General features: G+C 38.8%; 1 protein-coding gene across 5 annotated transcripts in view; it reads left to right on the top strand.

Annotated features, from left to right (window-relative positions):
- The window catches only part of LOC128745571 (polypyrimidine tract-binding protein 2), a 556866-nt gene extending 539649 nt beyond the window's left edge, over window positions 1-17217 (top strand). For all 5 annotated transcript variants that reach the window (XM_053842646.1, XM_053842649.1, XM_053842645.1 and 2 more), the window contains 2 exons: window positions 7927-8004; window positions 8198-17217. In XM_053842646.1, the coding sequence (XP_053698621.1) occupies window positions 7927-8004; window positions 8198-8330 (211 nt within the window). In that variant the 3' untranslated portion in view covers window positions 8331-17217. The remainder of the gene's footprint in view (window positions 1-7926; window positions 8005-8197) is intronic.
- Window positions 17218-25953: the final 8736 nt, after the last annotated feature.

Genomic DNA, 25953 nt, shown 5'->3' with positions numbered 1-25953 from the left:
AATTGTTTGATGAAAAGATTTTTAGCATTTATTTGCGTTCGGAGAAAATCAAACTGGCAGAATATCTACACTAAAAACGCTAATCCGAGTAAAAATAATACAGGTTGCGAAACTTTAGGTTTTATGAACTGTTCACCTAAACCGGAGTTTCTGGATCTTCTAAATGGTTAATTCGTCGTGACATCCAATCTAATATCTGACGACAATGTTTTTGTATGCATGAAAAGTATTTCTGTATTTAAAGTGAATTCCAATCATTTCAGTTTTTTTACTTGTATTTCTATTTATTTGCCATTCGGATTATAGTATTCTGATTTAACCGTATTGTACGAAATCCATTCCCCAGTATTCCATACCTCAGAATGATACATTTCCCAAAAAACTATTTCTTAGAATGCATCATTCCCCGGAAAGTCATTACGCCGGAAGCACCATTTCCAGAACCTACCATTCCATAGAAAATTTGGTCTCAGAAGTAGCCACTTTTTAGAAAGTTATAGATTATTCAGTAGAATATTAGTAGTTCTAATAACGCTAGCTCGACTGAAACTCTAGCCGTTTAAAGGCTCTTAGCTTTACAATCGTAAATCGTTACGCCGTCGTTTGTAGGGTTTGTAACTAGGAGTCAGTAAACCTAAACATTAGCGTGTCTAGACATAAGCAAAACGTAGGGTACCCAACCTTTCAGAAGACTGTTTTGGCCTGGAGAAACGGAGTATGATGGCGAACCCATCTATTACTCATCATAAAATTACCAGTCGATTAGAACTGCGGATTTTAAATTGCAACTAGATTTATAATCAAAGGTAAAATTGGACTAGGAATTAGATTTGGAACTTGCCCTAGAACATAAAATTAGACTTGAATTTGAACTTTGGATGATTTCCCAAATTGAACTGGAAATAATTGGACTTGAAATTGGATTTGAAAACAGGATTTTGGAGTTTTTATTTGAAACTAGCTGACCCGACAAACTTCGTGTTGCCACAAATTAATCTGTGTTGTACATAAATTGTGAATCTTGGGTGAACTTTGTCAGAATCTCGAGTATTTGTACGTTTCTGAGGAGTTCAACTTTAGATGCATCTTGGCAGTTACGTAACTATGATAACGCATGTGTAGTTTAATATACAAATTTGTAATTTTTCTTCACAATAAAGTAGAAAACAACTCCCCCCATTGCTTAGCCAGATAAAATAAAACGGATAGCATTTAAATATTCGCCGTGATTGTATAACATTTCGTCGAATACCATTTTGCGGAAAACCAATTCTCGGTTGACCATAACGCGAAATACCATTTCTCGAAAAACCTTCCGCGGAATGTACCATTTCATGGAAAACCTGTTCGTGGAAAGAATCCATTTCGCAGGGGTAATCCTCTCCTTACTTGGTAGAGGTCAGTAGACCTAGGAAAACGAATAAACCTAGGCAGAGATGATTTTGGCAGGGGGCTGCCACCCATACCAAATTCGGTTCCATTTGCTTGATTGGTTCTCGAGATACAAGGTAAAAAAACCGCGTCAATTTCGAAAATCGCGTAAATTCCGAAAATCGCGTAAAAAACCGATTTCCGAAATTCGCGTAAAAATAATCGCGTAAAAAGCGACTTCAGTGTATTTTATTTGTATTGGAGCCCCCTTCTAAAGAGGGGAGGGGTCCCAATACACCATAGAAAAAATTCTTGCCTACGAAAACCCTCACCTACCAAATTTGGTTCCAGTTGCTTGATTATTTCTAGAGTTATGAGGAAATTTGTATTTCATATGTATGGGAGCCTCCCCTCCCAAAAGGGGGAGGGGTCCTAATTGATCATAAATTCTTGCCTCCTAAAACCCCCACATGCCAAATTTGGTTCCATATGATTGATTAGTTCTGGAGTTATGCAGAAATTTGTGTTTCATTTGTATGGAGGCGGGGACTCTAACTATCATTAGAACCTTCCCAGGCCCCAAAAACCCCTGCATGAAAATTTTCACACCGATCGGTTCAGTAGTTTCCGAGTCTATAAGGAACATACGGACAGACAGAAATCCGTTTTTACAGGTATAGATGAAAACATTTTTCGTCTTATTCTCTCACACGTTTTACCTCTTTTCTGTTCTGTCTATTCTCTTTTCCAGTCTTGTTTTTCCACTTTTCGTTCCGTTTTTTTTCTTTTCTGTAGCTTATTTTTGGTTTTCGGTCTCACTTTCCATCCGTTTTTCCACCTTTTCTCTCGTTTTCCTTTTTTTCTGTCTCGTGTTTCCTGTTTTATTCATGTTTTTGTATTTATTCAAATTTTCTTATTGTCAGTTCTCTCCTTTCTCATGCTTTTCACTCGTTTTACGTTGTTTCTCATTTTCATTCTTTTCTCTTCTCTTTTCTTTCATTTCCAGTTCCAGTTTTCGTATTTTTCTAGCTCTTTTTATCTCCTTTCCTTCTCGTTTTACGTCTTCATCTGTTCCGTTGCTCTCATTTTGATGCTCCGTATTCCCATCTTTCGTGTTGTTTTATTCTGTTTTGGCTCCCTTTTTTCTCTTTTTGCTCTGGTTTTCCTTTTTTTATCTCACGTTTTTGTTTTTTTCTCCAGTTTTTTTGGTCTATATTTCCTGTTTTTCTTTTCTTCTTGTTCTCATATGTTTCTCCACGCTGATTTCCTCCATTTCTAAGAGGAATCGTGTTCCATCTTTCTGCTTTTATATCTAGTTTGGCTTTTTCCCGTTTTGCTGATTTCCTCTGTTGGTTTTTTACTCTGTCGCTATTTTTCTTTTCTCGTTTGGTTTTTCTGTTTTGCCTGTTCCTTCTTTCCTTTCTTGGCTCGTTTTCTTTCTTATTCTCTACCGTTTTTCCACCTTCTCTGTCACGGTTTTTCGTTTTCTATCTGGTCTAGTCTAGTGTCTAATTTGCCTTCCTCTCTTTTCCTTTCGTTTCTTCTGCTCTCTTTTGCCTTTTTTTTCATTTCCAATTTTTGCATTTTTCTAACTCTTTTTGTCGTCGGCGCGTACCGTTGCCCTTATTTTGATGCTCCTTCTTTTCTCTTTCTTCCGATTTTCCATTTTTATCGCGTGCTTTTGTCTTTTTCTTTTCCGTTTTACCTTTTTCTTTGGTCCATTTTTCCTATTTTTCTTTTCTACTTTGTCCATCTCATTTTCCTGTTTCTTTCCTGTTTCCTAAAACACGATCTTCTAGTTGGACCTTTTTTCCCATTTTGCTCATTTCCTCTGTGGGTTTTTTACTCCGTCGTTATTTTTCTTTTCCCTTTTGGTTTCTCTTACTACCCATTCCGTCTTCCCTTTCTTGGCACGTTTTCCACCTTTTCACTTACAGTTTTTCTTCTTTTCCTGTCCGGTCCAGTCTAGTGTCCTATCCTTTTCTCTCTCGTTTTTTCTGCTCTCGTTTTCTCTGGCCACTGCTTCCTCTTTGACTGTTCCGTTATTCCGGTCCCATTTTTTACGGCTTTTTTTTGCTCTCTCCTCTGGATTTTCACTTGTTTTTCCTTTTCTGCACCTTTGTTTGTATTTTTTCTCTCTTCCTGTCTAATTTTTTGTCACTTTCTGTCCTGTGTTTATTCTTTTTTTCGATCCCGGTTTACGTCTTTTTCCTTTTAACTCTACCTTTTTCTTCTCTATCCCATTTTTCATTTGGGCCTGTTCTGTTCCTCCTTTTCTATCACATCCTGTTCATTTTATTTATCCCTTTTGTCTTCTGTTTTCTTTTTTTTTGCTCTTCATTTTCTTCTTTTTCTGTCCCTTTGCCGCACCTTTTGTTTTTCTTTTTCTGTTTGCGTTTCTCCATTTTTCTGCTCTCATATTGTCTCCTGTTTTTCTTCATTTCTATCCCGTTTTTCCATTTTTGGCCCCGCTGTGCCTCTTTTTCATTTCAGCTTCTTTTTCTCTCCTATTCTTTTATCATTTTTTTTCTCTTTTAATGCCCCATTCATTCTGTCACGTTCATTCTTTTTCATGCCAGTACTTTTCTCTTGCCAGTTTTTGACTTAGGACTACGTCTTTGATTTCTATATTGGGGTGCACTTAAGAAAAACGAAAAGCGAACATGTACCTTACGAAAAGTGGTTATAGTTTGCACACTTATAAATCAGTCATTCCTCAATGGATTCTAGAGATATTGGTATCAATTGATTGGAAATTTTTCTAAGAATCCATTACAATACAATAGATTGCATGTTTCCCTCAGAACGTTGATTACAATTTGCGTGACAAACATTTACAAAATATCAAGCTTTGTCTAATTGAACCTGCTCACTCAGTTTAAACTTGTTTGGAAACTTTGAATTGAACGATTGCAGCGAAGGTTCATACGATTGGCCCTGCGCGGTTTGTCTTGGCACAACTTGGAACTGTCGTTTGCTTGGTCTGCTCTAGATACATTAGAACGTCGAAGCAAAATTCACGAAATGATTTACAATTCAAAATTAATAATCGGCGCGAAGCCACAGTTACAGAAACTTTAAATCGCTAGCGTTACATTGGGGTAGGTGGAGATCGAGCTATTGGGGACATGGTGGAATATATACTTCTTTTTCTAATTTTGCTTTCAGTTGTAAGCCAGCATATTTTTCTTCATAATTTTCTATGAAATGGTTCTTTCTAGGGCATTATTTTCTAGGGAATGGTTCGTTCTGGGTAATGGTACATTCGGGGGAATGATTTTCTGCAAAAATCATGCTCTCTAGGAATGACTTTGAGCAATGAACGACGTAAGTAATAATAACTCTAATCGGAACTATCGGCAAAGACCCAGGCGACGAAAACGGACTAACGATTGGAAGTAAGGAACATGGGATGGAGGAATCTTGATTGACGACCGTGCGGTGATCGGAAGTTTGAAGCAACACTACCATGAACACCTGAACGGCGTGTAGGCGGATGACCGCAATAAATAGGAGCGGAGTGGGTGGAGAAGGTGAATTCATTAGTGCAACGAAGAAATATATCCACCGGCTGATATTAAGATTTGGAATACGGAAGGACTGTCGGAGGCGTGGAAGTGCGAGGTTATTTGCCCTATCTATAAGAAAGACGATTAGCTGGATAGGGAGAACTCCCGAGCAAATCACTTTCCTGAACGCCGCTGACACGTTCCAGCGTTACGGGACACTATCCCTACTATGCAGATCGGTTCCTGTTTCATCAAATCCCTAGCATTCTAGTGGAAAATAAAATACTCTTTAAACAACGATTTTACAAGGTATTTGCCAAAAACTTCGTGAAACCGGAGGCGATTCACAGGGTAACAATGGGTGCCAATTGTGTCCCGTAACGCTGGAATGAATCCGCTTATAACGTGCTTTCCCAAGTTGTCTTCCATCGTTTGGGGCCAATGGCTAATAGATTCGGCTTCATGGAGGGTCGATCTACAACGGACCAAATTTTCACCCTACGACTGATCCCCCTAAAGTGCCGTGAATTTCGAGTTCCCACGCATTACGTGTTCATTGATTTCAAGGCCGCATATGATAGTGTAAATCGACAAAAGCTATGGAAAATTCTGGACGTAACCGACTATAAATTCTCGCGAACGAACAATCTGAACCTCCGCACAAAGTGACAAAATTCTAATTAGACTTGTTGTCCTCTACGGGCATGTGGAGACTCGACTGGAAGAGGACTTAACGGCACTCGCAGATTTCAAACGGCTGGCGCTAAGAAGCATCTTTGGCGGCGCGCCAGAGAACGGCGCATGGAGGCAAAGGATGAACCATTAACTTGCGAGTCTCTACAGCGAACCCAGTACATATACAGAAAGTGCATGAAGCTGGACAGATACGTTGGGCAGGACATGTTGCTAGAATGCCGGACAACTATCCGGCAAAGATTGTTTTTGCATTGAGTTCGGAACAACGGAACAAGACGACGAGGGGCACAGCGAGCGAGGTCAGTTGCCTTGGACTGAGTTAGATGGACGTAATTCCGGCCTGCACTAACTAATTTAATGTAAAAAAGTGTGGTTAGACAGACTTCGCAGCCGACTGTTGAAGTACAAGACAAGTACCGCAAGCATTATTAGCATCTTGAAGGCAGTTGAAGAGTTTGGCATTCGAGGTCCATTGTACACCTGGTTGATATTGATATCGTATCTGAAGTATAGAGTACAATTTTTTAAAATTCGTGGCAACTAATCTTACTCATTTACCATACATTCTGCAGTACCACAAGGTAGTTACTTGGGACCGTTGTTGTTCGTGACTGTAATGAACAAATTGCCTGATTATATCACCAACGCAAGAATTCTAATTTACACAGATGATGTAAACATATTTTTTGATTATTAAGTCCACAGATGATTACCACAAATTGCAGCTCGCAAATTGCGGCGTAGGCTGTGTTGAAAGGTACTGCGAAAACCGCGGAAAAAGTAAATACAGACAAGTGCTCAGTAACGACATTCACCAGAAAAGTTAGTCCCGTGATCTTCGATTACGTTTACCGCAGTAGAGTAGTGCCGCATGCAGAATATTTTGGTGTCCTGGGTATCTCTTTCGATAGACACATTGATAACCTAGTCAAAGATAGATTGGCCGTCACTTTAGTGATCCTCATGCTATATTGGCAATATACAAAGCTCTTGTTAGAAGCAAACTGGACTTCGCTAGTGCAATATGGCGCCCGCAGTACATACTTCACATTCAGCAAGTAGAAGGAATCCAGACGAGATTCGTTAGGTTTGCTCTCAAAAATCTCGGATGGATCGGAGAACAGCTACCACCTTATCAGGACCTGCGTTGTCTGGTAAACCTTGACACGGTCCACTCGGGGCTTAAGATAGCAGACACCGTGTTCTTCACCATTATTCTTGCAGGACGAACTGTCAATCAACTCTTGCCAGCCGATTAATACTGAACAATAGTGCAGTCTCGCTACGGCGAAGGAGAACCTTTCGGGCCACCGTTGCGGACCAAAAAATGAATGAACCAAATTCCCAATGCACTTCAGGAAATTATCACCATTGATATGAGCCCAGATACAATCAGACAACAAGCTTAGATTATACTTTTTAGAACTACTGTCTTTATTATTTAACACGTAACATTATTACACATTATTTTAAAAAATATGTTTCATGTTTATGTTTTGTAACTAGGTTAAGATTGGTTAAGCTTCAACGAAGAGGTTAAAAAAACTTGTAGCCTTTTCTCTTTTACTCATATTTGAGATTTCACTAAGACGTTCAACAATAATTAAATTTGTTCGGATTTAAAGCATCATGAAAAATGTGGTTTGTTCCTCCAGGTTTTCCGTTCTTTAAAACAATTGTCCGCTCGGCAAATTATACAAATGATGCCGATGATTATGATGTGATCCTATCTAGTATAGTTAAAAACTAATCTATAAACTACAAAATGGTTGCAATTTTGATTGCTTTAAATATGACTAAGCAAGTTAGATGCAATCAATATTTTTCAATTTCAGTTCGCATGCACTGCTTGCTTTTATGATAGGTATCAAATTGTTACCAGATACCTTCTCACAACGATCTATTTCATTGGGTAGAATTATTATGTAAATGTAATTAAAGGAGTAAAGCTCCGGGTGGCGCACCGCGGTGCAAAAGTTGCTTCTGATAACCGACGCTTCGGTATGGTGGTGTCCGTTCGGTCGGTGGTGGTAGACGGCAACCACGTTGGTGATGAAATTTTACCGCATCCACCTGGGGACCGGACCAGCACCACCAGCTTGATATGGAGGAGGACCGCGTGGTTTCCGCTGGTGGGACCGTGTTGGGATTTTAGGGCCGTAAATTTAAGTACCCGGTCCGCCGCTGGACGGTGCTGGACTCAAAACGATCGCTCCCTGGGGGAAAACGGTGTGTACGTTTCGGTTGTTATAATTGTTTTGTGCTTTTTTTTGTCACCGAAGGGGTAATCCTTTTTTCGGTCGCTCAGTATTATAATACCGGTTTGTTTTGTTTGTTTGCCTAATTTCAGAGCTACCGTCACCGAGGAAGAGATTAAGGAAGCCTTCACTAAAAATGGTTTCGAGGTCAAAGCATTCAAATTTTTCCCGTAAGTATCTTTTCTGAGGATTGAGAGTAGCCTTTATATAATTTTTCTACCAATCGAACCGCTTGATTGACGTAAATGTCGAATCATACTTTTTCTAGGATTCTTGACAAAAATTGTAATTCTTAGCACCCTATTTCCAAAGTCTGTAAAATAGTCACTAATTATGTTTTTCCTTCGTTTTAATCGCTTACAGAAAAGACCATAAGATGGCTCTGATACAGCTCAGTTCAATTGAGGATGCTGTCTGTGCACTGATCAAGATGCACAACTACCAGCTGTCGGAATCGAACCATCTACGTGTCAGCTTTTCCAAATCAAACATCTAAAAATCTATTAACCTACAGCAACCCAACCAACCGCCACTATTTCGACTGCTACTACTAAAACTACTACTGCTGTTAGTACTATTATTATTGTCGCCTATTATTTTAAGCAAGCAAGCCAGCAGCTAATCGGATTACACTTGCTTATGGAACACACTATTCTGCCACGACACAAGGAAATTGACGGTGTGAATCAGCTGTTCTTCTTCTCAAGTAGTCAACCACCTAGCTGAACTAGAACTCCGAGAATAAACCCCAACGTTACGGGTCTGAAATGGTCCCCGTAGTGGCAAGCTAGAATATTAATCTTTCAACTAAGCGTCTCGTGTAACCATTTGAATCTACATTACTCGAGATCCGAACTCAACAGTTTCAATCTTCGTTAGTGGCTGCCCGCAAACGAATGCAAACGAAAAAAAAAGAAACAAGAACGAAACAGGATGGAAGGTAAACTGACCACGCCTACTGCGTCGCTGCGCCATTGCATCAACCACAAACGGTTCTACTGTATAGGAAAAATGGGGCTTGGCCAAAAATGCCGTTCAAAGCCGACCTTTTAAATCAAACAACACCCCTCACACACATAATCAAATTTCGCAGACAAATGTGTAAATTGAATTAGAATCTTTTTACTAGAGAAAGATAACAAAAAGCGTTAAATGGGAACAAACTATACCTTTAAAACCAGAAAAAAAGTCTTACACAATCTAGTAAAAAAAACTACTACTACTACCGCAAAAAAACAGGCTTGTGTGGCATGAAAGCATGTAGCAAAAGACTAATCACAAGAGAAAATTACCCTTAGCGAATGCTAGCAAGAAAACCCCGAAAAAACAGGAGCAGAAATCAACACATATGGGATAAAACAGATACTATTTAAGAGAGCTGTAGAAAATCGTATTTAAATGTATTAAAAAAAAAACAGAAGATTATTAACTAGGATCAGCAACCAATCGGCAGTACTAGTGGTGGGAATCGTGGGAGCCGAAGGCAGCAAAAAGGGGGACAGCAGTAGAATTTTTGCTCACTAGAGCGAGCGATCAACCAGAAGATCTGAACTAAAGCAAAAAAAAAATCAGAATCAGAATCACACGATTTTTCTTGCGCTTCGTTTTGTTTTTTTACATATTTCAAACCAACTACGGTTTATTTAGCTTTTTTTTTTCTCTTTTGACGTATCGCAAATCGGTACTCGGTTTTTAGATTGTAAGGAAGAAAAAAAAAACGGTGGCCGGATTAAATGGGAACTTACTTAGATTACTTTTTTCCCCTTCTCGCCCTCCTCGAAAAAAAACTTAATGAAACACAATCGATCCTTTTGTTTGTTTTTTTAAACCATTATAATTATTATCTCTTATTACACAACACTAAACTTCTTTAAAAGAAAATCCATGGCAACCATCATTGTGTGTTAGTCATACGCGAAGGTAAACAAAGGGAGACCAAGGCAGTTCGAGGAAATTCGAAGGAAAACAACCTTATGTATTATTAACTGATAGTTAGCTCTTAGGTTAAGGATTATTTTTTACATTTTTGCTAATAAATACCGAGCTGATCATGGGCAGGCAAACCAGAAAACGAAAACAATGAGAAAACGAATTATTTCCAGTATTGTTTAATGTTTAATTGTTAATACAGACACAAGTGGGGGAGAGAAAGAGAGAGAAAACAGAAAAAGAGAAAGGGGGAGAAGTTTACATCCGGTTCCGCTCACTTATAGTGTGGCGGTCGGTTACCGATAACTTACTTCGGTGTAAAAAGTTAGGTTAGGATTCGGGCACGCTTTCCAGTTGGCTTTTTCCTGCTGGGTGGGTTGCTGATTAGCGGACTGAACCTCAAAGCGCTGGAAAGCGTGCCGAATGCAATCAATAGAAACTACACGTTTTGCTTATATTCACTGTTAATTGTTTAAGTTGTAGTTATTTATGAGACATTTACGTTAAGATTTAAAGGAGATTTTTTCGTCTTAGTTGCAATAGCTTTCGCGTCGAAAGTGCTGCTCGCTTGCCGGTCTGCCGCTGGAAGCCATCACACGCATCGCGTGGGGTTGAAATCTCAGGTATAGAATTGTTCACCCCGTACACTTGCTGTGGTTAAAGAAAAACGGTTGCTAGGATGGCTTTCAGTGATGTTTCAATTTCAATTGGTACCACGTGCGAGTCGTTTCGACGCGAAAACCAATAGTAGAACGTCGAGTGTGTAAACAAGCGAGCGAGAGAGCGAATAAAAACAAAAAAAAAAAAAAACAAGAAGATACACCGTGCCGGGAAATGTGATTTGTTTTGTGATCATTTGCCAAATAAGGGAATGAGTATGAATAGGTTAAACCGTAAACTACCACCAGTAAATTGGTTGACTTCTTCAAAACGCTGACACTTCTCTTCTCTACAATTCCCCTACCTAATTTCGCTAAAATATGTTTAAGCGCGTGTGACTGTCGCCGTATTGTTCAGACAAATAGTAACTACCGCAATTGAGATAGAAAAGAAAATGTGTCAAATCAACCAGGTGTACAGTAGAGGGCAACAACTCAGAAAAAAATATAAACTTCAATCATTTTGTAATGGAAATACTGCTAAAAACAATCATTCACGAGAGAGAGATATACATGACGCGTGACAATTCATCAATGTGTAAATTGCAGAACTATCCAACTCCCACACGTTCATTGAAAAAAAAAGAAAAAGAAAAATATCCACGCTGGGCGCAAAATACGCGTAACGACAGTAACACCGACACAAACATTCACACATCCACCCACACACAAACACACACACAGACACGCTAGGAAAAATAAGAGAAAAATAGGCGTTGCATTTTTTGAGCTTATCGAAGAAAACCAACAGAAGTGAAAGAGAACACTTACTATAGTAATTATATATTAAAAAAAATGGAGAAATCATAGAAAAGTAACTATAAAAAGTGGTGATTAAATCATTAAACAGTTTTTTATGATTATTATGATAAAAAGGTATATTAAAACTATATATTTAGAATATTAATCTACATAAAAAAGGATGAAAAGGGTGAAAAAGGCGATAGTGAAAAAAATGAAATCATAAACAATGGGTAAACAAAATTAGGAAAATTAAAAAAAATATTTACACAAAGACATAGGCACAGCGTGTGACACACAGCAGACCAGAAAAAAAGCCAGCATCATAGCAGAAATATCGCCATTTTCAGAAGAAGAAAAAAAAACGATCGGTGACTGATGGGCGAACGAACATGGACCGGAATAGGATGGAAGGCTGACCGCTCTGGTCGCTTCCGGAAATATTCGAATATAAATATGAGAAATCTCGACAATCAGATGATGTTATATTTTAGCGATAAATCTCTAATCTTCAAACTCTTATTATATACTTGTAAACGAAAATCGATACCACAAAAGCAAAACTTCTTATCATCATTCATGAATCGACACACACTGAACAATATACACACTCATAGATGTATACACACACCTACATCCAAACACACACACACACACACACTTACGCTCATAAGCTGACGAACAAGCAGTTGTTTCGAAGCCCCGTACACGACTACTAAAAACCGCAAACAAAGTAAATGGATATCACTAACTATATCTTAGCTCTTAAAGTAAAATCAAACAAACCACTTACTCGTAATTAATTCCTTAGATGGAGAAAAACGTATCTACTAATGTTATTTGTAGACGATTAGTTTTTGTTTCGAGATTTAACCTTTCTCTAGGATTGCTGCAACCTCTATCTCCCGGTCGGTTGGCCGACCGACCAATGCACCAGTTCTACTATCGCTGTTAACCTTTCTGCTACTACTATTCTAACTACTACTACTACCGCTCTTACTACTACTACTATTATTATTACTGTTGCTACTGCTACCACTGCTACCAATACTATTACTATTACTACTACTACTAAACTATTACTATTTCTATCACTATCACTAATCCTACTGAATTAAGCACATTCAATTCTACTTAGTTATTAGAATGAAAGGGATGAAGGGATAGAAGAGGAAAAGAGATTTCATTCAGACATTTTCACGTGTACAACACATGTGCACACACACATACATACATAACATACATACACACACACGCATACAGACTTATACACATATAGACAACAAACATTATTGCTCGTTATTGCTGCTAGCCAAAAGTCGTTAGAAATTTTAGTTACTGAGAGAAGTAAAAAAAAAAAGATAGAAAGAGAGTAGAAACAAGAGAAAAATAAACAAGTGGGAAAGCTGTACTGTTTTTTTGCTTATATTCTTTCCGTTAAACAAATAAGTGTTAACTAAGTGCAAGGAACTAATGGTATTGAAAATTGTACAGTAGTTTGAACGATAATTCTTACAAATACACACACACAGAATACGAATGACACTAACACACACACCCAACGAAATAGGACAGATCACAAAAGACGAAACCACAGAACAAATCTCTTATTGCATTGTACCAAGCACCCTATTGCGAGCAAAAATCTCTACTTTATATTTATTATAATTTGAAAAAAAAAATATTATTTTAACTTTAAGCTGTGCAAACAAATGCAAAATATCAATATTCTATCCCTTTTCCTTATAAGCAAGTGAAACAAACACAACAAAAGAAAAACCACACGTTAGAATCTATCTATTGTATAACAAAGCAAACCACGTGAAAAAGTAATTAAATATCAAAAAAATATATCAATGTATTTGAAGTTTAATCAAATAAGGAAGCAACTGTTCGTACTACGTTTATAAAAAGAAAAAAAAAACATAAGCAAACAAATCTACGCTAGGCAGAGCGCGCGCGCGATGGTGAAGCGGCGCGAGGCGAGAGATGGAAAGAACGTACGCACGCACGCACGCACGCACGAAACAAGTGAGATCTAGAGAGTTTGAATGCGATACAATCAAATCAAAGCTCTTTTTTGTGCATTTGTGAAACAAACAAACAAAACAAACAAACAAGTAACAAAAAAAAACAATTGTTTAAAAATCAAATTTAGTAGAAATTTTTAACTTTAAACAAAACATATTTGAAGAAAAAAGGGGGCAACTAACTAGCTAAGAAAGAAGCGTAGAAATTGGTGTATTATGATTGCAATATTCTTACCCTATACTATTATTATCGTGTAAGCATTTTTTTTTACTTTACGCTTGTTTACTTTTTTTTGTATACATTTAACGTCTAATCAGTTTTCGTTCCCTGGCAGAGAAACGGGGGAAGCGAATCTCGCACACAGTATTGAACATTTGTCTCTCGTATTTGTTACTGCTATGGCTTATTACTATTCACATACTATTTAGAGCAGAAAGAGATGAAAGTTAGAAGAAAAAACTCTACTAGAGAATAGATATCGATCGAACGATTGGATCAAACCAAGAAACAAACAAACAAACACAGGTGTTGTAGGGAGGACAAGTTGATAATCAAACGTACCCCGGAAGCGTGGTGAAATATGTGTCAAATTTATTCCTTTTAGCGAAACGAGACAGAGACGGTTTAATAAAAACAAGTAAAACTAGAATACGCTATTATGTGTACAGAAGACACACGTACCAACAGATTTGAACGAAACAATTACACACTAGTACACACACTTACACACACACAAACACACTTTTGTACTTTTGACCTTAAACCTCTTAAACTGTTATTGCTACTATTTGCTACTGCTACTACTACTACTACTACCACTACTACTGTTACTACCATTACTAACACTGCAACTTTTACAGCACAGACTGAAAATCTGACACCCCATAAATTCTAGTAGCTACCCGGTTTTTTCTTTCGGTGCTCAATCTTACTTCCACATTAGGAGGAACCCCGAACAGCCGTATCCTTCCCGCCCCATCATGATGGTTATTGATTTGTTTCGGTTCGAGACCCAAAGTCCGCGAGTGTGTGTTTCCACAGGCGGTTGAGCTGCACAAAAACTTCCCACAAAAACTTGTTTTTTGGTGCTCGGATCTCACGGGAACGAGTCATGCCCGTTCTTGCGCACTGCTTGAATCTCGTGCCGAATTTTCCGCACCAAATTCTTTGGTAGTCGGTGAATTAATTTGCAAAATACAGATTTCTGTACCTACGGATGAAGTTCTGAAACCATTTGGACCTTTTTAAAAACACTGGGCTTGGATTTTAAGCCAACCTAACCTCCTACTGACCTTCTTTTACTATGCGGGTGGAGACACACGGTTTAGAAAATAGAACAATAGAAATTCATAAGCGAAAATTTCAAACATATAAACAACACTTAAGTCAATTTGAAGAGAACTAAAAAAGCATAAAAGCACGGCAATGCTTATGGGATGGGACGAACGGCTGGACATTTCGGTACTATACTTTAATTGAAAGCGGGACAAAACCAAGGCACAGGAGAATTGTTGTTATTTGTGATTTTTATTATAAAGATTGAAGATTTTCCCGGCATTGCCGGAAAATTTCATCGTGTCCGAATCTGCTGTCGACGAAAACTCTTCCATTCGGTTAGATTTTGACCCTTTTTTTTGGTTTAGTGCAATATTTTGAAACCTACAGTGTGTGTTGACCGTCAATTATGCGGGACTTTGTTGAAAATTTAGTTTAAATATTAAAAAAATATCTTTTTAACTCGGTTCAGCTTTTACGAGGGAAGTCTCAGCAGATGCTGAGTGATAATAGTTATCAATAATTGGACAATTTTCGCACAGAAACACAAATTACCCACTGGATGTCTAAATGGTCGTGTGTCCAAGTTGAAAAAATAAACGGCCGTATCAGTTTCTTCGTTGTCATACCTACCAACAAACTTTTCTTAACCGAGGGATTTGTTTTTTATTCTCTCCTCTTGTCACGTGAAACGAATTATCAAGGCCTACTCAGCCAAATGCTAAATGCTGACATTCTAGAAGACCCTTCCGTACACAATTGACAGCATGTATATGATTAGAAAAACAATTATACATAGCTTCACACTGAACTGGAATACACAGAGACACTAGAACTTTCTTTCGGATAATTTCGTGCTAGATCATAGATAAATGTTTACATGTAGAAAAAAGAAGGAATGTTTGCGAGCGGATCACAGCTGCGCACATTCGAAAATTATACATAATTGAAAGTTTTTCTTATGCAGATTTTTACTATAAAGGTTAGGAAAAAATAGAAACATGCTAAGCCGGAGCATTTGTGGAACAAACCACCAATTGAAACCTACAACGTTTGTTATGAATATGTATACAACGTTTGTGAAACAAAACAAGAAAAACGATTGCTTTGTGGGACACAGAATTTTCCTACTTATTCTATCAACAATTATCACTACTATCTACTATCTCGCTGCTACTCCAACAACAAACAGCAGTAATCATTCGTTAATCGAAGAATACACGCACACAGCCATCCATGTTTCTATCCCCAAGAGTGGATACACGGATATTTCGAATCAACATCAACCAACAAGAGCAGTGCCGACTCCTTCTCGCTAAACAACCATCCTCTTCAATTTGAGCCTATTCTTGAAGCTGCTTGAAAAAGTAAAAAAAGGTGAACCAACCAATCAACAAAGAACAAAGAAGATATAAGAATTGTTTACTAATTAAAAACAGTCAAACATGAGAGCTTTAAAGGCAACCAAAAAAAACAATGGAAGAAAAGAAGGAAATGAACAAAAAGACATTAACTCAAACAAAGCAAAAAGCGACAAAAGGATATCGTTAAAATGGAAGTAGTTTACTGAGCTAACAAATAGACAAAATAAAAGGAAAGTGCTAGTTTAGTTCCGCGACCGACAGACAGTGTCGTCGAATCTTCGAAGAAGAACGGCGAAATATTCAAACCCGCTAGTAGGTAAATTGAGAGATTTTTATTATTAAGAGAGTAACAAAACAAAACAAAAAAAAGCAGGCGGATTATAGTTACAAAACAACACACGTCACCGCAGATAAAAAAAACATACAATACATACACACACACGTACACACGTCTACTAAAAGCAGCCGTTATAGTAAATTGAATGTGACAGCAAACAAACCTAATAGCGAATGATGCATGTTTAGCCAAATTATTAGTAGTCGACAGCGAGAGCAGGAAGAGAAGCAAAAACATAGTGTGAAAAAAAACAAAACAAAAAATAAAAAAAACATATACGGGCAAAAGAAGAGTTGCAACCAGGCACTAAACAAAAAAAAAACACTTATTTTTACGGACGTTTATTTCTACAACGAGGCAACCAACTCATTGAAAAACTGAGGACGCAACCGGCGAATGTGGGAAACCCCCCGATTGATGAATAGTATTGATGAGATATTGAGCACAAGCTGTTATAGTTGTAATTGTAGTAGAAGAGTGGTGCGAAGAACCACAGCCACAGGCAAAAGTAATGCTGTAGTTTTTATTTATGGGGCAAAAAAAAAAGACGAGCAAAGAATGGAAGAAAATGTTATCGACTCGAACGTGAACTCACACATACACAACCAAACAGAGGTACTTATACTTACTAGACGGACATTCGACCAACCAACACTCACACATACAAACAAAAAAAAAAAAAAAACAAACAACTCAATAACACACACATTGCTACAACATCGTGCAGAAAGCGAAACAAAACAGGAACAACCAATCAACCAAGCAACCAACCAAGGTAGAAGCGTAATGAACGTAAAGAGACAAAGAAGAAAGTAAAAACAAACAAAAAAGAAAATCATCAAAAACTGACAGTGAACGGTGTTAAAAACAGAAGCAGAAGAAAAAAAAACTGGAAACTGAAAGTAAAGTAAAATTAAAAATGGATTGTAAGGAGAATATATATTATATATTAATGATTAAAAGTAAAAAAAGTATGGCTACGATTTTGTCGTTTTATAATAAAAAAAACATTAAATAAAATTTAAAAAACAAGTACATTATACACATAAAAAGGAATAAAAATCGTAAAAAATAAACCTCGGCGCGAGTTGGTCATTCCGAAAGGGTAACTTAAAAAGAACGTGCAAGAACAATGTGAAAAATGCCGAAATATTCCCCATACCGCAGATGAAAGAAATACACGAAATTGGACACGACAGCGAGCCTTGCGGTCAGTACTACTTCGAAGCCTAGGAATGAAGATTTTGATTCAGGAGAACTGCTGCTGGACGATCTAACGAGACAGATGGATTCCGTGGAGAACGAATCAGATCCACTGGCTGGCATTCCAGGAGATACAAGCAGCTCTCACCACCGGTCTTTCGAAAACTCCATGTTCAGTCTGTACACGATAGTACAACTCGTCAAGGTACACTGCACTATGGGCCAGAAATTGAGATTTCGGGACAAATATATTTGCGGTTAAACGGCGTGTCTCAGCTCAATATAGTCTTCGGCAACTTTTTGAATAAAAAAATGATACATCTTTTGAAGGGGTCGTTCAATATTTACGTGTTATTTTAACAACAATTTAAGTAATAACTTTTTGAGTAAATCTTTTTTCACCTTTTTGGTTTCAGAATATCAAAGATAAACCAATTTCAAGTATTTTTTCTGAAGATATCAAACTTCTACATTTTACCCATTTTCAGCAATAGACCTTTGTTTATAAACGACCCCTCAAATCACATTTCTTCTTGTAACATGTTTATTTCAACAGACAGCTCAATGTGATGTTCTACACAACATTTTGCACATTAAAGAGGAATAATAAAATATAGCGCATCTTCCTGCACTATTAGGGTGACCATGAATTCACCTATTAGGGTGATACAAACTTTTGTTTTCTTAAATCTATACCTATAAAGAAGGATTTCTGTCTGTCTGTCTGTCTGTCTGTCTGTCTGTCTGTCTGTCTGTCTGTCTGTCTGTCTGTCTGTCTGTCTGTCTGTCTGTCTGTCCCATGTTCCTTATAGAATCGAAAACTACTGAACCAATCGGCATGAAAATTTGCATGTAGAGGTTTTTGGGGCCAGGAAAGGTTTTAGTGATGGTTAGAGACCCCTCCCCCCACTAAGAGGGGGGGCTCCCATACAAATGAAACACAAATTTCTGCAAAACTCGAGAACTAATCAAGTAAATAGAATCAAATTTGGCATGTGGGTGTTTTCGGTAACAAGAATTTATTCTAGGGTAATTTGAGACCCCTCCCCTCTTTATAAGGGGAATTATAACTCCTCTCCCCTTAAGAGGGGGGCTTCCATACAAATTTCCTCATAACTCGAGAACTAATCAAGCAAATGGAACCAAATTTGGTATGTGTGTGTTTTTGGAGACCAAAATTTTTTCTATGATGAATTGGGACCCCTCCCCACTTTAGGAGGGGGGCTCCTATACAAGCGAAATACAAATTTCCTCATAACTCGAGAACTAATCAAGCAAATGGAACCAAATTTGGCATGTGAAGGTTTTCGAAGGCAAGAATATTTTCTATGATGAATTGGGACCCCTCCCCACTTTAGGAGAGGGGGGCTCATATACAAGCGAAATACAAATTTCCTCATAACTCGAGAACTAATCAAGCAAATGGAACCAAATTTGGCATGTGAAGGTTTTCGGAAGCAAGAATATTTTCTATGATGAATTAGGACCCCTCCCCACTTTAGGAGGGGGGGCTCATATACAAGCGAAATACAAATTTCCTCATAACTCGAGAACTAATCAAGCAACTGGAACCAAATTTGGCATGTGAAGGTTTTCGAAGGCAAGAATATTTTTTATGATGAATTAGGACCCCTCCCCACTTTAAGAGGGGGGCTCCTGTACAAATGAAATACAAATTTTCTCATAACTCGAGAACTAATCAAGCAAATGGAACCAAATTTGGCATGTGTGTGTTTTTGGAGACCAAAATTTTTTCTATGACGAATTGGGACCCCTCCCTACTTTAGGAGGGGGGGTTCCTATACAAGCGAAATACAAATTTCCTCATAACTCGAGAACTAATCAAGCAAATGGAACCAAATTTGGCATGTGTGTGTTTTTGGAGACCAAAATTTTTTTATGATGAATTGGGACCCCTCCCTACTTTAGGAGGGGGAAGCTCCTATACAAGGGAAATATAAATTTCCTCATAACTCGAGAACTAATCAAGCAAATGGAACAAACTTTGGCATGTAGGTGTTTTTGGAGGCAAGAATTTTTTCTATGATGAATTAGGACCTCTCCTCACTTTAGTAGGGGGGGCTCCTATACAAATGAAATACAAATTTCCTCATAACTCGAGAACTAATCAAGCAAATGGAACCATATTTGGCATGTGGGTGTTTTTGGAGGCAACCATTTTTTCTATGATGAATTAGGACCCCTTACCTTTTTAAGAGGGGGGGCTCTCATACAAACGAAATACAAATTTCCTCATAACTCTAGAACTAATCAAGCAAATGGAACCAAATTTGACATGTAAGTGGTTTTGGACGCAAGATTTTTTTCTATGGTGAATTGAGACCCCTCTCTTCTTTAGAAAGCGAGTTATGACCCATCTCCCCGTTAAGAGGGTGGGCTTCCATACAAATGAAATGCAAATTTCCTCTTATATCGAGAACTAATCAATCAAATGGAACCAAATTTGGCATGTGGGAGTTTTAGATGGCAGAAATTTTTTCTATGGTGAATTACGACCCCTTCCCCTTTTAAGAGGGGAGCTCCCATACAAATGAAATTCAAATTTCCTTATAACTTGAGAACTAATCAAGCAAATGGAACCAAATTTGGCAGGTGGGAGATTTTGGAGTCTTGAATTTATTTTACGATAGTTAGAGACCTCTCACCCCTGTGGTAGGGGGATATGAACTCTCATACAAATAAAACAGAAATTTTTGCGAAACTCAAAAACTAATCGAACTCGAGAAATTCGAGACTCTTCCATAAAACATTAGTCAATACAAGACCACAAAAATTATCTATAGTAACACTAGATCATTCAGGACGAGACGGTCGCGAGTGTTGACTGTGACCCGCCGTCGGAAGCGCCGCCCACTGGGGGGCTTGCAAAACTCGAGATTGTGACAAAGATCATCCGAGATTCATGATTTATGTACAACACAGGTTAATTTGTGGCAATACGAAGTTTGTCGGGTCAGCTAGTAATTTAAAAAAAAGTCTTTTTCTCCAAAAGTTGCAGAAAATACTAAAATAAGCAACTTTGCTGAATAAAGTAACTATCTATCTCTTACCGGTTACGAAATATAATGATGTGTTAAAAAAGAGCATTTAAAAATCAACTACACTCAATAACTTTGCACACGATTATTTTATTGCTTACAAATGTTCTACAAAATTATTTAGTATGTTGAAATACATATTTTCTGTGAAGAATGTTTGACGCAAGGACGCATATTTATTAAGTTATAAAATGTATGAGAAAAAAAATCCGCCCGATTCCCAGGCATTCCCAGCCATGGTATTCCCAGGTATTCTCTGAAATACACATTTGGGCAGATAGATTTAATAATTCCCTACAAATTGGTATGCAAACTAATTGCAGATACTTGCAGATGGCTAAGATATTGGGATTTTTCATCAGACGGTTTTTAACCTAAAACAGTTATATCTTATTCATTAATGCAGTAAAAGCGAAACAGTCTCCAGCAAAAATATTCCTCTTTAATGTACAAAATGTTGTCTAGAACATCACATTGAGCTGTCTGTTGAAATAAACATGTTACAAGAAGAAATGTGATTTGAGGGGTCGTTTATAAACAAAGGTCTATTGCTGAAATTGGGTAAAAGGTAGAAGTTTGATATCTTCACAAAAATTACTTGAAAATTGGTTTATCTTTAATATTTTGATACCAAAAAGGTAAAAAAAGTTTACTCAAAAAGTTATTACTTGAATTGTTGTTTAAGTAACGCTTAAATATTGGACGACCCCTTCAAAATATGCATCAATTTTTTATTCAAAAAGTTGCCGAAGACCACATTGAGCTGAGACATGCTACTTAACCGCAAATATTTTTGTCCCGAAATTTTAATTTCTGGCCCATAGCGCACTGTACATCAACGTTTCCAGGTCAAGACAAAAAACACGAGGTTGATCTATTACTATTCCATAGGAACGGAGCCTTCCCCCGAGCATAACTCAACCTGCAAAGTGTTGGTATAGTTTACAATACGTCGCACGCTTAATAAGCGGGTTGTGGAGTCTCTCTTTTGTCCAGTCTCTCTGTTGTTCAAAGGATCATCACTACCGGCGAACCACGAGACCTGGGACTGGGAGGAGTAGTGGGTTCAAATCCGGTTGTAATGCTCTGTTTACAGCATGGTTCGATCCATGAAACCCCCCAGCTTGGATAAAAGATTGCGGTACACAACTTCTTAAGCGTTGCTTCATATGACCCTTCCTTACCTCCCCATCTTTCGCTCTTTCCCCTTCCCACCTGATCTGACAAATCAAGGAAAATCTGTAAGATCCTATCGACTCTGTGCTTCATTACTTTCTTCTACCGTTTCCTCCGTTAGTTGTAAAAAATAACGTTAAAAAACATTTAATTATATGCCTGACGAACTACACGACCTTTCGGGCAAACAGTTCTTTGGCAGCGTATCGTCTACGATGACAACGATCTCTCCTTCGGTGATCGGGTTGGTTCGGTTGAACTACTGTGTAAGTGTGGACAGAAACTTAGCTATCCAGCAACACCAAAAATCGGTGGGCATAAACCATCTTCCAGGTGTGCTTCACAGCACCTACGCGCTGCCGTCGTACCTCGATCGGGGCCTTGGAACATAGAACCGTTTAAGTTCAGTGAGTGTGTTGGTCAGTATTTTGTCAGTGGGTGTGCGGGTGACTTGGAGGTGCTTTAGGGCTTTTTTCACCGATTAAACGAGGCGTTCCCAGACTCCACCGAAGCGTGGTGATGCGGGCGAGTACGAAATATTCCAGTCATTTGTCCTGGTTCATTTGCTGTTCACTTATCCATCTCCATACGCCTCCCAGTTGGCCTCGAGGTAAGACGCTGGTCTAATAAGCCAGCCGTCGTGTGTTCGAATCCCGGTTGGGAAAGGCTGTTAGAGTCAATAGGATCGTAGCACTGACCCCGCACTATCCTGTATTCTAACAGCTGGTTGCGAAGTCTGTCGTATAAAAAACAGAAGGTCAAATTTCGATAACGGAATTAGCACCCAGACTTTGCTTTGCTTGTTTTTGTCCATCTCCATCGATGAATAGACTAAGTTTTTACAGCGAGCTACTCTTTGGCAACACATCGTTCCATGGCAACGGCTTCGGCTTTTGTAGCAGGGCGTCCGGAGTATCCGTTACCGTTGGTAGCTTCACTTTCCTGGACGAAGGCTCACCAGCGACGCCTATAAAGTATAGTTTGTAGAGTGAAGTGGGTCTTGACGGCGAATCGCATCCCTTGTCTAGGTTGGACGGGAGATTATCAGCGACAGGAGATGAAGTCCGTGATGCTAGCGATAAAGATTTCATCGCTGTACACACGAAAGTGCACACGGTGAAAAGTCTTGCTCTACCACAGAAAACATAGTATCAGACTGTAAGCACGTGGATGGCGTGCCAGCGGAGTCCTATCGTAATTCGCAACGTCCAACTGCGGATACTCGTCGGAATGGACAACTGTCACTTGGTTCATGCGTTGGTAAGTATGTAAGGCAGGACAGTCGAACCGATCGCCACTAGAACCCACTTAGAATCGATAGCGTTCGAAGAATGCTCTTAAGCTTGTAAACCAGCGACGTGTGTCCGTGCTGCGAGCGGGGAGACGCAGATCTTCACTGTATCGTGAAAGCGTATAAAACGTCTGCTGATCTGCTTGGAGAAGCGTATGCAGTGGTACCCTGAGCTGACTGAATCGGTAAAGGAGAAGATTCGGGAATATGAACAATCCGGGTACATCGAGAAGCTCACGGAAAATTGGGAGATTCGCTGAATTCGTTCTTGCTAATGGGACCGGATCAGCTCACCTCTTTAGTATCCGTACTACAGCGCTTTCGAGAGTTCCGCATTGCATTCACAGTTGACGTTCGAGAAATGTTTCTCCAGATCTTGATGAACCGGCTCGATAACAGGGTTTGAGATTTTAATGGCGGAACGGAGAGCAAGATCACAGTTCGGATGTATATGTTACGAAAGTAACGACTGTTGCAGCTGTTCACGTGTTCACCAAGCTGTGCACGGTATGTAAAGAATCGCAATACGCAGCAGTTCCAGGAATAGTTCCCGAAGACAGTTGAAGCAATAGTGAACGAGCACTACGTCGACGAAATGCTCTCCAACGTAGAAACGGAAGAAGAGGTGATATAACTGGCACGTTCACGTGGCAGCGTGGCTCGAGATACGAAACTAACTGTCGGATTCGAATTGCATGCTACTTTTCGGCTTATGGTATTGTTTTGTGGTCAATACCAGCCAGCAGTACCAATCTCTGTAATGCCAGCGCAGCACTTATTGACGGTATGCATTTTCTAAACCTGATGTTTATCTTGATGAAACCGAAGCTAAAACCACTATGGATTCATGCGAGCTGTTTGCGAAGTTTTTCGTTTCCGTTTTTGCTGACAAATCCGCATCTAATCGCTGTCATCGCTTCTGCTGGTGTGCTGTCCTGGACCAGATGGTATTCCAGCTGTAGTTTTCGTCCGTTGTGCAGTGGCATTAGTGGAGCCTTTGTGCCTTATCTATACCTATAAAGAAGGATTTCTGTCTGTCTGTCCGTATGTTCCTTATAGAATCGAAAACTACTGAACCGATCGGCATGAAAATATGCATGTAGAGGTTTTTTGGGGCCAGGAAAGGTTTCGGTGATAGAAACCCCTCCCCCCACTAAGAGGGGGGGCTCCCATACAAATGAAACACAAATTTCTGCATAACTCGACAACTAATCAAGCAAATAGAACAAAATTTGGCATGTGGGTGTTTTCGGTGACAAGAATTTATTCTATGGTAAATTGAGACCCCTCCCCTCTTTATAAGGGGAATTATAACTCCTCTCCTCTTTAAAAGGGGGGGCTTCCATACAAATTTCCTCATAACTCGAGAAATAATCAAGCAAATGGAACCAAATTTGACACGTGGGTGTTTTTGGGGACAAAATTTTTTTCTATGATGAACTGGGACCCCTCCTCACTTTAAGAGGGGGGGCTCCTATACAAATGACATACAAATTTTCTCATAACTCGAGAGCTAATCAAGCAAATGAAACCAAATTTGGCATGTGAAAGTTTTCGAGGGCAAGAATATTTTCTATGGTGAATTAGGACCCCTCCCAACTTTAAGAGGGGGGCTCCTATACAAACGAAATACAAATTTCCTCATAATTCGAGAACTAATCAAGCAAATGGAACCAAATTTGGCATGTGGGTGTTTTTGGAGACAAAAATTCTTTTATGATGAATTGGGACCCCTCCCCACTTTAGGAGGGGGGGCTCCTATACAAATGAAATTCAAATTTCCTCATAACTCGAGAACTAATCAAGCAAATAGAACCAAATTTGGCATGTGGAGGTTTCTGGAGGCAAAAATATTTTCTATGGTGAATTAGGACCCCTCCCAACTTTAAGAGGGGGTGCTTCTACACAAATGAAATACAAATTTCCTCATAATTCGAGAACTAATCAAGCAAATGGAACCATATTTGGCATGTGGGTGTTTTGGAGGCAACCATTTTTTCTATGATGAATTAGGACCCCTTACCTTTTTAAGAAGGGGGGGGGGCTCTCACACAAACGAAATACAAATTTCCTCATAACTCTAGAACTAATCAAGCAAATGGAACCAAATTTATCATGTGGGTGGTTTTGTAGGCAAGAATATTTTCTATGGATTTCTCCACTTTAAGAGGGGGGGGGGGCTCCTATACAAATGAAAAACAAATTTCCTCATAACTCGAGAACTAATCAAGCAAATGGAACCAAATTTGACATGTAAGTGGTTTTGGACGCAAGATTTTTTTCTATGGTGAATTGAGACCCCTCTCTTCTTTAGAAAGCGAGTTATGGCCCATCTCCCCTTTAAGAGGGTGAGCTTCCATACAAATGAAATGCAAATTTCCTCTTATCTCGAGAACTAATCAATCAAGTGGAACCAAATTTGGCATGTGGGAGTTTTAGATGGCAGAAATTTTTTCTATGGTGAATTACGACCCCTTCCCCTTTTAAGAGGGGAGCTCCCATACAAATGAAATTCAAATTTCCTTATAACTTGAGAACTAATCAAGTAAATGGAACCAAATTTGGTATGTGGGAGATTTTGGAGTCTTGAATTTACTTTACGATAGTTAGAGACCTCTCACCCCTGTGGTAGGGGGATATGGACTCTCATACAAATAAAACAGAAATTTTTGCGAAACTCAAAAACTAATCGAACTCGAGAAATTCGAGACTCTTCCATAAAACATTAGTCAATACAAGACCACAAAAACTATCTATAGTAACACTAGATCATTCAGGACGAGACGGTCGCAAGTGTTGCCGGTGACCCGCCGTCGGAAGCACCGCCCACTGGGGGGCTTGCAAAACTCGAGATTGTGACAAAGATCATCCGAGATTCATGATTTATGTACAACACAGGTTAATTTGTGGCAATACGAAGTTTGTAGGGTCAGCTAGTCTTCAATAAATCCTTCGAGCATGGAAAATTTCCGGATATCTGGAAGGAGTCATTCATGTTTCCTGTGTTCAAAAGTGACGATCGTCGGAATGTACGGAACAATCGTGGTATTACTA

This window comes from Sabethes cyaneus, chromosome 1 (genome assembly GCF_943734655.1).
Source record: "Sabethes cyaneus chromosome 1, idSabCyanKW18_F2, whole genome shotgun sequence".
NCBI lineage: Eukaryota > Metazoa > Arthropoda > Insecta > Diptera > Culicidae > Sabethes > Sabethes cyaneus.
This window is presented reverse-complemented; position numbering and strand designations above follow the sequence as displayed.